The sequence below is a fragment of the Lithobates pipiens genome, unplaced genomic scaffold, assembly GCF_037356315.1.
Source record: "Lithobates pipiens isolate NorthernLeopardFrog02 unplaced genomic scaffold, aLitPip1_a1.2 Scaffold_8, whole genome shotgun sequence".
NCBI classification, from domain to species: domain Eukaryota; kingdom Metazoa; phylum Chordata; class Amphibia; order Anura; family Ranidae; genus Lithobates; species Lithobates pipiens.
In genome coordinates this window covers 373,505,809-373,518,008 of record NW_027507903.1, presented here as the reverse complement: position 1 = coordinate 373,518,008, position 12,200 = coordinate 373,505,809, and the positions used below count along the sequence as shown (strand labels likewise).

The 12,200-nt window shown below is 43.9% G+C and overlaps 1 protein-coding gene across 7 annotated transcripts in view; it reads right to left on the bottom strand.

Moving 5' to 3' along the window:
• The window catches only part of FBXW11 (F-box and WD repeat domain containing 11), a 445,866-nt gene that overhangs the window by 290,361 nt on the left and 143,305 nt on the right, over positions 1–12,200 (bottom strand). For all 7 annotated transcript variants that reach the window (XM_077473614.1, XM_077473613.1, XM_077473612.1 and 4 more), the window contains 2 exons: positions 10,507–10,732; positions 4,984–5,170 (listed from right to left, as the gene is read on the bottom strand). In XM_077473614.1, coding sequence (XP_077329740.1) covers positions 4,984–5,170; positions 10,507–10,732 — 413 coding nt within the window. The remainder of the gene's footprint in view (positions 1–4,983; positions 5,171–10,506; positions 10,733–12,200) is intronic.

The window sequence follows — 12,200 nt, the reverse complement described above, 5'->3', positions numbered from 1 at the left end:
ACAGACTTTTCAACGGAGGTAAAGCACAGAAGAAACTTTATGGAGGTCAAGAGGAGCCTACGCATTAAACATGTGAAATATGCAATGCTCTTCCCAGCTCATCTCTGCGTTGAAGGAGAAGACAGAGCCAATTTCTTTGAAGACCCTGAGGCCATCACATGGCTGGAGCAGAGGGAAGCCCACAGATAAGTAAACAAGTTATTTGGGGTTTATTTTTCTCTCCTCACCCTTTCCCCACGACTCTACATGTTAACTTACCCGGGCTGTTTCTATAGCATGTTCCCCTAAAACGTGGGGGGGGGGGGATGTACTATACATCTTGGCTGAGAGTTTTCTTGTCCCTGCTGCCACATAGCTATAATGGGCTGAGCGCACTGCCTGTTATTGAGCAGTCTCATTCTGATTATTTCCTTTTTATATAGCCACAGTGGACTTGATGCAGCTGGATCACTGCAGACACATGCCCAGCATACCCATTTGCAGCCCCTTTCACCAGCTATTGACCCTCGGGAAGTCACTCAAGTCACTCATGGCATAGACCAGGGGTCTCCAAAGTACGGCCCGCGGGCCACATCCGGCCCGCCAGGCCATTTCTTCCGGCCCGCAGCTAGAGTCCTTAATCCACCTGTTAGTTGTGGAACCCACGCTGCATCTTCTCCCCCGGCAATATACAGCACAGGTCCTGCAATCCCTCCCAGTGTCTCACTGTTTTGGCTGCTGGGACCACGGGCATCCCAGCAGCCAATGAGGTGTTTTAGTGCAGACCTGTTGCCACCTCCACGCTCCCCCCGCCCGCTGATATTATACACTAGTTACTCGTTAACAGCAGGTCTGCACAGCCAGTGTAACGTCTGAGACGTGCTGGTAAAGTACGCATGCAAGGAGGGGGACTGATGTGAGATGGTTACACTTGTGTGGGGAGTGGGTTGAATGGCTCTGAGGGGACACAAATGTGGGGGGGGGGGGGGGGGGGCTGATGACTGATGGGGACACAAATATCTGAGGGGTCTGGGTCTGTTGGTTCTTGATGGGGCACACAAATGTGACTGATAGGGACACACACATGGGGGGGGGGGGCTGATGAGTCTGATGGGGACACAAATGGGGGGCTGATAGGGGACACAAATTTGGGGGGGCTGATGGGGACACAAATGTGGAGGAGGGGGGCTGATAACTGATGGGGACACAAATATTTGGGGACGTCTAATGGCGACACAAATGTGGGAGGGTGCTGGTGGCTCTTATCGTGACACTAAGATGTGAAGAGGGGGGACTGATGGGGACACAAAATTGTAGGGGGCCGATGGCTCTAATAGGGACACAAATATGCGGAAGTGGAGGAGATGGCTCTAATGGGGACACAAATATGCAGGCGGGGCTGTGATGGGGACACAAATGTGCAGGGATACGCGGATGAATGATGGGGACACAAAAAATGTGTGGGGGGGGGTTCTAATGGGGACACCAATTTGTGGGGATACCCTGATTAGTGATGGGGACACAATGAATGGGGAGACTGATGGGGACACATATGTAAAGCCTCATGCACGCTGGAAGTTTAGCCCCGCTGCATGATGCTCCAGTGTTTAGGTGCCAGCAAAGAACACAGGAGCACCATCCAGTCCTGCTGTCGGCAGAAAGTAAAATTCTATTCTGCTAATGTGGATTTACTTATAAATGATTTTCCGGCCCGCGAATGTGTGTAAAATATAGAATATGGCACTTAAAGTAAAAAGTTTGGAGACCCCTGGCATAGACTGTTGATATATTGTTGACTAGACTTACATTTCCACATAAAAAATGAACGGTCTTCATTTATTCCCGGCGGAGGAAGATTCTCCCTTGGAGAACTCACTATTCACAGTGAGCCAAGTCCTGTAATGTGGTACGTTACACACCATAGTTTCGCCCCAATTACCAAAGTTCGTAACCTGACATGGAACGACCTAACCACTGCTGGACTGAAGGTGAATTTTACTGATACCAGGATACTAACCACAGCAGCATCAGTGGACAACTTTCTAACACTGTTGCTCCAAATTTTTTTTCCCACAGGTTGGACATTGTTTAAGCCATGTTGGCAGTTAGGGATAGATGCCCACATCAGTTTGGATATGTGCAGGGCGGGGAGGGGGGGTTATGGGTGCTAGAATGTTACGAGACAACATCTGATCATATGCTAATCAAACGTCTGTGTTGCTATAGCGATCTTATGGCAATGATGGAGCTTGCCTCTTCATGGGGGATATACTGTACGTCACTATTATGAAAACTCTGAATCCTGGAGCTCCCCAATATATGCACTTCTCCTTATGGCCAACTTAAAATTACTCACATGGAATGTCTGGGGAGTTAGAGATCCAGTGAAAAGATCAGCTGTATTCACGCTGCTTAAAAAACAGAGGGCAGACGTAGTGGTTATGGATGAAACCCACGCGGAGGCCTCCATGCACAGGGCACTTAAACGTCTGTGGATAGGCTGGGCAAATCACACTGTCCACACCACACACTCCAGAGGGGTGTCGATTTTAATAGCAAAAAATACACATTTTGAGCTCCGGGGTTTAGAAATTGATCCGATGGGTAGGTATGTGTTTCTAAATGCAAAAATACAGAGATTTAATACTCTTACTGGAATTTTATGAGTGGAGCGAGCTGAGCCGAGATACACAAAGTCGAAGTAAACTCTGCTTTACTCGGCCCCTCTCGCAGTCCCGACCACCTTCACTGATTGCGAGAGGAGATCTTTCCAAAAGAGCAGTGGTGATTTCCTCCTGGTAACCAAGGAAGGATTTGGGGCTTTCAGTGGATTTGTGATAGATAACGTAGCTGTTGTATATGGCCAAATGAAACAAATTGAAACTTTTTTTATACCACTGGTATGTTAGTCTTGTGGCAAGGTAGGGTTCAAGCATTTGGTTGTTGAAGTCGACACCCCCCATGAACATATTGTATTCGTGGATACATGTTGGTTTTTGGATCGGGCCATCCCTCCTGGTGATCTCAACAAATGTATTGTTGTGGGCTGATGAAAGCACGTAGACATCCCTTCTGTCCCTCCACTTCACAACCAGAATTTCCTCATTCCGTAAACTCGCCGCCTCCCCTCTTAGCTTCTTTTTGACGAGGCTTTGAGGAAAGCCCTTCCGGTTCTTCCTTGCGGTGCCACATGCTGGAGGGTTCTATGAAGGTTGCCGAACAGGGGCTAACTAGTATAAAAGTTGTCCACGTACAAATGGTAGCCTTTCTCCAGGAGTGAGTTTACGAGTTCCAAAAGGATTTCCCACCTAATCTGATGTAGTCCGGGCAATTAGGGGGATGCAGCTGGAAGTCGGTCCCTACATATACCATGAAGGCACATGTATACCCTGTGGCTCGGTCATACAATTTATAAAGCTTCACTCCATAGCAGGCCCTTTTGGTGGGAATAAAAAGTTTTATGCCCGGCCTGCCAGAAAATCCGACAAGGGACTCATCTACACATGTGTTGGTCTGGAGTAAACAACTAAAAAAAAAAAAAAAAAAAAAAAAAAAAAAAAAAAGTGGTTAGTCCCATACAGAATGTGAGGCCCACATTTTTTTTAAACTCCTCCACTGTTAGGGATTTCCACTCATAGGGACAGGCATAATGGGACGTTGGGTTACTTCTAATGAATTGTTGGGCATATAGGTTGCACTGGTCCACGATTGATGCAAGCATATCCTCAGTAAAAATAAGGTTGGAAAAATCTATTGGTGAGAATTTTTCTTTGTCCACCTGGACTCCTGGCTCGGCAGTGAAAGGGGGAATGATGGCTTCTTCTGAATTAAAAGGAAGGGGTTCTGAAGGGAATAGGGAAGGCTGGCATGGGACCTAACCCTTTGGGATGGAGTTGACACCCCACTGGTACGGGGCCACAGCAGTGCTGGTGGATGGTACTGCAGTGCTGGTGCATGGCCTTGCCTCACCAGTACACCTTCGGACAGGCAGACTCTCATCCTCTAAGACTGTCAGTGTTCCACTGCTTAGGACAGGCTCGTAGTCCACATCAGATTGAGAATCTGAACATGAGGAATCCGAAGCGGAGAGCTCCCCGTTGCCCTAGTCGGCCGCAAGAATATTGTATGCCTCCTCGGCTGAAAATCTTTGGGACTTTCTTTGTGATGACAAATGGAACGGATACGTGGCACTCTTGAGACTTGACACTGGCAGGTGGCACTGGGAGGTTGCACTGATGTGGCAGGTGAGACTGACAGATGGCACTAACCGTGATGAGCACTGTGGCACCAATGGCACTGATGTGGCACAGTATGGGCACTATTTGGGCTCTGGTTTGTGTTTTCACTGTAAACTGTAAAATGTTGGCACTCACAGATCTGCAGCACAACTCTTCCTTCTCACACATCTGTGTGAGGAGGGAGAGCAGGCAATGAGAGAAGATGTCATATGTTAACATATGAGATCATCTCTTATTGGACACTCAGATTGAGTGCTAAATGGCTGCTGTGATTGGTCATTTAGCACGGCCGCAACGTAAGATTGTTTATCGGACGAGCCAGCGGAAACAGTAAGCCCAAGAGACACCAGCGAGTGGCATCCTGTCCCACCACCTCCGAAAGCGTTGCAGCCGTTAACGAGCCGCTCTGAAAAATATTAAGAAAACGCCAAGCACCGGCTAAAAAAATAAATATCTGGGTTATGGCTGATATCTTGCTATCGGAAAGTGGTTAAATCACAATTCAATGGCTTAAGTCACAAAAGCAAAATTAAACAAGTTATTGCTGACTTACCTAATCTGTGTATTTAGTTTGCCTGGTGTTCACCATTCAAATTAAATACTTTTTGTGATGCCTTTCTTAAGTATAGTTGTGATTGACTATGTTTACCCTTAGAGAAATATATATGTTTATCTGACACTATGTGGTGAAATGTATGCATATTGCTATTAACAATAAGAAAGTAATAATAGTAAGAAAAAGAAAAAAACACAGATAATCACTTACCACCCCCTTCTTTCTGACAGGCCCTTCCAAAGTGGATCTGTGCGCACCATTCTTTCTATAAGTTTTTTCCATAGCATTCCTTCTGAAATCACCCTCTGCCATTCTTTACACACAAGTTCTGCAGCACAAAGCGACCGTGCATCTAGGTAGGAGAGAATGTTTTCTGCAATATGTTCCAAGCCCTGCTCTATAAAACAAAACAAAAATATATATGCAACTACACAGAACAATCAGCAGTGAGATATGATGCAATACAGAATAAGAGCTGGTTCACATCTGTGCAGTGTGTTTTAGGCATGTTAATATTGAAAACTGTATAATATTTGTTTACATGCAAGTGCATCAAATATGCAGCAAGCAAAAGATTCTTCTCTTCCCCCCCCCCGCACAAATACTCACAGGTGTGAGCAGGGCCTAACAGCAATGGATAAAACTCCCCCACACTTAACCTAGAAAACATTTTGTGCTTGGAGGAATTGAGAAATCAAGCTTGGTGTTTAGATGACATTCAAATGTGTTAACATTATACCAGTTAATTCCAACAGCTTGTTCTCAGTGCCCAGAAGATATTTCACTGCAGGTATTAATTGTATGAAGCAATATGATGGGGCCAGGTCGTGTGTACGGCCATGCTCAATACAAAATACTTACAGCGGTCACTTCAGGATTTTATGTGGTGTTGCAGCACCCCCATGGAAAAATTAAACGTCAGCAGCGACACAGACTGTAGCTGGTGACTTTTAATATTAGGACACTTAACGGTCCTGGAATCCAGCGATGTAGGCTGCCATAGCCTGTAAGGGAGACTGGCAGTGAAGCCTTGCTGATTCACAACTGATTCACTACTGCGCATGTGTGCTGTGCTTTCTGAATGGCCCATCCGTGGGGGAGGAGGAGGGGGACTAAACTTCTGGACATAGCTATTTTTGAGTGCAACTTTAATTACCCTTAGGCATGCAGCTCTAACATGTACTCAAAATCAAAACCACTTCAAGTTAAACATTTTTAGGGATGTATAAGTTCTAGTACAAATTATCAGCATATTTGGTACACAAACTTCATATGGGGAATAAACTGTTGCACAACATTCAAAACACATTTGCAGACTAACTGTTGTTCTAAAAGGGGCCCTTCAAACCACTGATCTACAGTAAAATTTGCTACGAACATTGGTGTGCTGCAGTACCACTCTTACCAATTGGCACCAAACAATGTGTTCTAGTGCGCTGCTTAAAATGGAGCATGCATCATTTTGTCCTTTAGAGTGGGTTGAGCTGCTTAGTCAAACGAAAAGGGCTACCCCAACGCAGCGCATGTGTATTTAACGCACCGTATAGAGCTGGGTTAGGCACCCTTTGAGAAATGGAGATCTTCCTGGACAACATTTAAGAAATCAAAGATCTCTCCACCCCCCTCCCTCTTTTTATTAATAATATTTATTGAGCGTCCATATTTAACAGGTTAATAGACCACGTAAAAAAGAAAAAAAAAAAAAAACACGACAGAATATTTTAGCCTCTGCAGCTTAAGAGGGAGTGATTTGGAGGTGGTAAAACTGTAGTTCAACTCAGAGGTATTACTGCCTCACAACCACTAGTGTTAACAAGCCCTAAAACGCACAGACCACTTTACAAAGTGCCAACAAAAGGCCCCCCTCTGCTTAATGCAATTCATGCCTTACCCATATTCCTCACAATAGAGATCTCCCTTAACTTCTCTTATCCTCCCTCCCAGCCTACTTCCTGTCCGGCACAGATCAACCAGCTTTGATTGAGACATAAAAGTCTGGAGACCATTCTAAGGAGAATGCACCCTTAAAGAGTGATGGGGGAAAGTCATTCACATTCCAGCTTTGAACTGGTTAAAGGAAGATCATTTAAATGATAGCGAGGAAGGCTCAGGCCAATATTAATCCACAGATATGTGAAGTGATGTTTAGCTACACAAAAAGGGGAGACAGGTACCCTGTTTTTTTAAGCCGATGGGTTAAGAGGAAGAATTTTGCTTTTATCTAAATCTATGTGGAGTCTAGAGCACATCCGTAAATCCATAGAAATTTCTTGATTGGTGGCAATATCAGACAGGAGAAGATCACAATATCATCCACAAAGAGTGGCTCGGAGAACATTTTTGCCAATCGCAATGCCACTTACTTGTGTAACAGTATTAAGTAGTCTAGAGATAGGCCCCTTTCACACGGGACGGATCAGTAATGATCCGCCCCATGATTATCCGCTTGCTCAGCGGGGATCGCGCCGTTGTCCCCGCTGAGCCGGCGGCGGACAGGGCGGTCTCTGCACACTGTGCAGGGATCGCCCTGTCAGCTCTCAGCTCTCCTCTATGGGGATCGGATGAGCACCGACCGTCTGTCCATGTTCATCCGATCCGCTCTGCAGACGGATAGAAAAATAGGATTTTCCTCAGTCTGCAGAATCGGACAATTGCGGAGGCGGACGATAGCGGGTGTCTGCGGATGTTCATCCGCAGACACCCGCTATCCCATAGGGATGCATGTATGCCCGTATTTCATCCGCAAACGGATGGATGAAATACGGACATAATGTCCGCATGTGTGAAAGGGGCCATAGGGGTTCTATAGCTTTAATTAAAAAAAGTAGTGGCGATAAAGGACAGCCCTGCCAAGTCCCTTTACCTAAATCAATGGGGTCAGAGATAAATCCAGGTGTGACCAGACGTGCAGAAGGAGGCAACAAATGAAATCTAGTACTGGACCTACAAAATCAAAAACCACTATAAAGAAGGGGGGGTCCAGGAGGCCACGGAGTGGAGGGGGTGCCAGGGCAATGGGGGGGTGGGTGGGGGAAGGGATAAGGAGGCAGAGATGGCAGGGGAGCGTCAGGAGTCCACGGCGCTGGAGGGGAGCCCTAGACTTGACACAGGATACCTATTCATCAATCAAGAGTAGTGCTCAGCTTCTGCAATTTTTCAAACCTTTCCAAATATCATATACGCTTTATGATTATTGTATATTAATCTTGCTTCATGATAGTTATATATTAAATAGGTCCTTCAGTCTGAAAAAAAAGTTGTCAGCAGCTACAAATACTGTAGCTGTTGACTTTAAATAAAAGCACTCTTACATGTCTATGGATCCAGCGCTGACATCACCAGGACCGGTTTGACGTTGGTCTTCAGGTACCCACCATATTTACTGTGGGAAGACGGCAGTGACTCCTTGGGGCTTAACAGCTGGCTTCTTCCACAGTTCCTGCTCCCTTAAAAAAAAAATAAACTCCAGGGTGCAAGGGGGGTTGGTAATGAGGTGGTGGGTGCTGTAATCTCATCTCCTACAGATTTGGGTTATAAAAGTTAGAGCTAAAAACAGCCACTGATTACTGTATGTCACTGGCAGGGAAGGGGTTAACAATGGGGGGGAGGGATCAAGGGGTTGACTGTGTTCTATCTGTAGGGGGAGGGGACTGACTATAGGAGATGACAGATTGTGGCTCCTAGCTATTAGGAACTCACGATCTGCGTCTCCTCAGAACAGAACAGGAATGTGTGTGTACACAAACCCGTCCCTGTTCCGCCTCTCGTGCTCACAATCACTCGTGGCTGCCGGTCATTGTGACTGCCGGTTACTGGCATTGGCACCTCATTCAGTGCAGTGGGCGCCTGCTATCCCGCTTAAAGGACCTGACAAAGCTTCAACGGCTAGCGGGATCGTGCCAACCTGCCGCAATATAATGGCCGCAGCTGGTAGGCAAGTGGTTAAACTCCAACAGCCTCAACCACCAAACTTTACATTTTGATAGTAACAGAAAAGGGGTTCCTACATCATAGCAAATTTCTGGCACATCCATTAAACTAATCCTGTGCTGTAAGCTGGCTCTGGCTGAGGACAGTTCATCCCTGGTGATAATAGGGGGGTGACAGCAATAGGGTTACAACTAGGTTCCTCGGAGCTACTGACATAGGTGTTCCCTTTCCTGTAGTGTTAACCCAGCTCCGCTTTTATTTAAGACAAGGCAAGCCACAAAAAGGGAGTACCTGGGTTTAGTATTTACTGAAGGGAGACCCCCTCAATATGGCTCATAACGCCCCTATGCCACAATCCTGCTAAGCACCTTAAACTGCCAAGCAATTTATTCTTCTCCTTAGCCTTCACATAAAACCCGGTTCCAAATGGATCCAATCTGTCAATCCCTTAATTCATTTAAGAATCGTTTTTTAGACCGAAGACCTGGAGCTCAGAGAGCTCAACAAACATGCGCCCAGCCACCTTGCAGACACTGGTAAAAAAAAAAAAAACTGAAGTACTTCCTATATTGGAGGGGTTATATAGGGCATTGGTCATCAACCTTGTCCTCAGGGCCCACTAACAGTCCAGATATTATGTATTTTGGGGAGATGCAGACTAGAAAACTGCAATCACTGAGCAGCAAATGATATCACCTGTGATGTATTTTAGTTATCTTGCAAACCTGGCCTGTTAGTGGGCCCTGAGGACAGAAGTTGATGACCCCTGATATAGGGGATCACTTCCTGTCTAAGACTTTGTCTACCAGTGTCCATTTACCTAGAGATGGCACATAACCCAGCATGTAATGAATATTAGCCTAACTCTGTGTCCGTGATGTATGATAAAGAAAAAACAAATTTAAGAATGACAGCACTAAAAGCGAACATGGTCTGAGCAGGAAATGGGTAAAAGTGCCCAGTAAGAAACTGGTTATTCACCAGTGTGATGTTTTGCAAAACTAAAAAAAAAACGGGGAAAAATAAAAGTTTTAGCTTCTAACATTTTCTAAATAAGTAATTCTCGTTTAGCTACTATGCAAGCTAAATTTCCATGTTAGTAAATAAGGTGACGGCATGAATAAAACTTCCATTGTAGAGAATACCAAAAAAGGATTGTGTCAAATAACTGCAAAAACAAAAAAAAACACAAAGCAATTTTTGCTATAATTGAATCTTGCACAAATTCACCTAATTGACAAAGCTAAGAGAATTTTCTCTTTCTAAATTCTGCTTAGCAAATGAGGAGATTCTATTTGAGCAAAAAGCATACTTTTTTGTTTCCTTGCACCTGATTTAAGTACACTTTGTAAAGTTGCTAGTCAAGACTAATTGGAAGATCAAAATTCGTCTGGTTCTTCCGGGGAGAAAAGAAAAAAGTGGCCAGCTTGTTCCTAACAAACTAAAGTTAACTCAAACCTGGAGTTCTGCTTTAAAAGGAAGCTCAACCACGCTTATGAATTCATGGAGCTTTGACTTCAACCATGGGCTCCAATTGTCCCCCTGTTGCCTTCACTACTGATACAAAGGAGCTGGAGGATCACATGACCAGATCAAAGTGGATTAAAATAAGATAATTACACTACTGTATTTTATTTAGCATGCAGCATAAGAGAATGCGGATCACTTTTCAAACTTTTACTTTAAAAGGGAAATATGCTCTTTACATTTTACTAAATCAGGTGAATTACTGATTGCATGAAAAGATGATTAGGTATTGCAGTTATGCTTTTTTTATAAGTCTGTGTTCACAAGTTCACCTACCTGGTAGTGCTGTAATGAAATCCCGCTGCAGCATGGGCTTCAAATAGGAGTTAATATGACCATGCTGGTAGTGACACATCCGAGATATAAGGTGCTCAACAAATTCAACTTGATCTGATTCAGACCATTGATCAAAAAATTTTATACACAAGTCTTTTTCTTTCTCATAATTGCCATCAGAAGTGCGTTTTCTGGGTACAATCACTGATGAAGTTCCATTACTTATCTGTAAAAAAAATAAAATAATCACGTGATGCCCATAACATTATATTTACTGTATATGCACTAAAATCTTAGACATGAACAAGCCTATACCTTCTTATTCATAACAGTTCAGAGTGCGAGTATCTATGAAAGTGTCAAAAAAGCACCAATTAGTTTTAAACTGGCTTAGAGATATTACTATTAATAGTAAACAATGTTTGTAAACGACTGGGGGAAAACAAAGGTAAATTATTAAGTACTTTTTCAGCTCTGTGTATACAAATGAAAATGGGGAGCTCAAATCCATAACAAGGAAAGCATATTAGACAAAATAAAAGGTGCATGAAGCACATGGACCAGACAGCTTAGGCCGGCATACACAGATCGTTCCATTAAAAGGCAGGCTGAAAGAACCAAGCTGATCGATCCATAAACTTGGGTAAAACCAGCCTGCTGGATTCTCTTGCTAATATCTATAGCGACTGCTAGCGATCTTGCTCTTCTCCCAACGGAGATCTGCTTACACGTCTCCCTTGGACTTTTACTAAAGCCACTTTCACACAGAGCCGCTGGCCAAGTTGACAGTAAAGCGCTGCTAGTTTTAGAGGTGTTTTAGCAGCACTTTTTGTATGCTTTTAACCCCATGCTAGCGGTGAAAAAAAGGAATAAAAGCGCCGCTTTGGAAGTGCTCCAGCACTGCCCATAAATTTCAATGGCGGGGTGGTTTAACCACTTGACCACTGGGCACTTAAACACCCTTAATAACCAGACCAATTTTCAGCTTTTGGTGCTCTCACATTTTGAATGACAATTACTCAGTCATGCAACACTGGACCTATATGAAATTTTTGTCCTTTTTTTCACACAAATAGAGCTTTCTTTTGGTGGTATTTAATCACCTCCCGGTTTTTTATTTTTTGTGCTATAAAAGAAAAAAAAAAAGACAGAAAATTCTGCGAAAAAAGTGAATTTTTCTTTGTTTCCGTTATAAAATTTAGCAGATTAGTAATTTTTCTTCATACATTTTGGCCAAAATTTATACCACTACATATCTTTGGTAAAAATAAGTACAAATTGGTGGATATTATTTGGTCTTTGTGAAAGTTATAGAGTCCACAAGCTATGGTGCCAATATCTGAAAATTGATCACACCTGAAGTACTGACGGCCTATTTCAATTCTTGAGACCCTAACATGCCAGAAAAGTACAAATACCCCCCAAATGACCCCTTTTTGGAAAGAAGACATTCCAAGGTATTTAGTAAGAGGCATGATGAGTTGTTTGAAGTTGTAATTTTTTCCCACAATTCTTTGCAAAATCAAGATTTTTTTTTTCCACAGAATTGTCATATTATCAGTTTATTTCTCACACACAGCATATACATACCACAAATTACACCCCAAAACACATTCTGCTATTACTCCCGAGTACGGCGATACCATGTGTGAGATTTTTACACAGCGTGGCCACATACAGAGGCCCAAAATGCA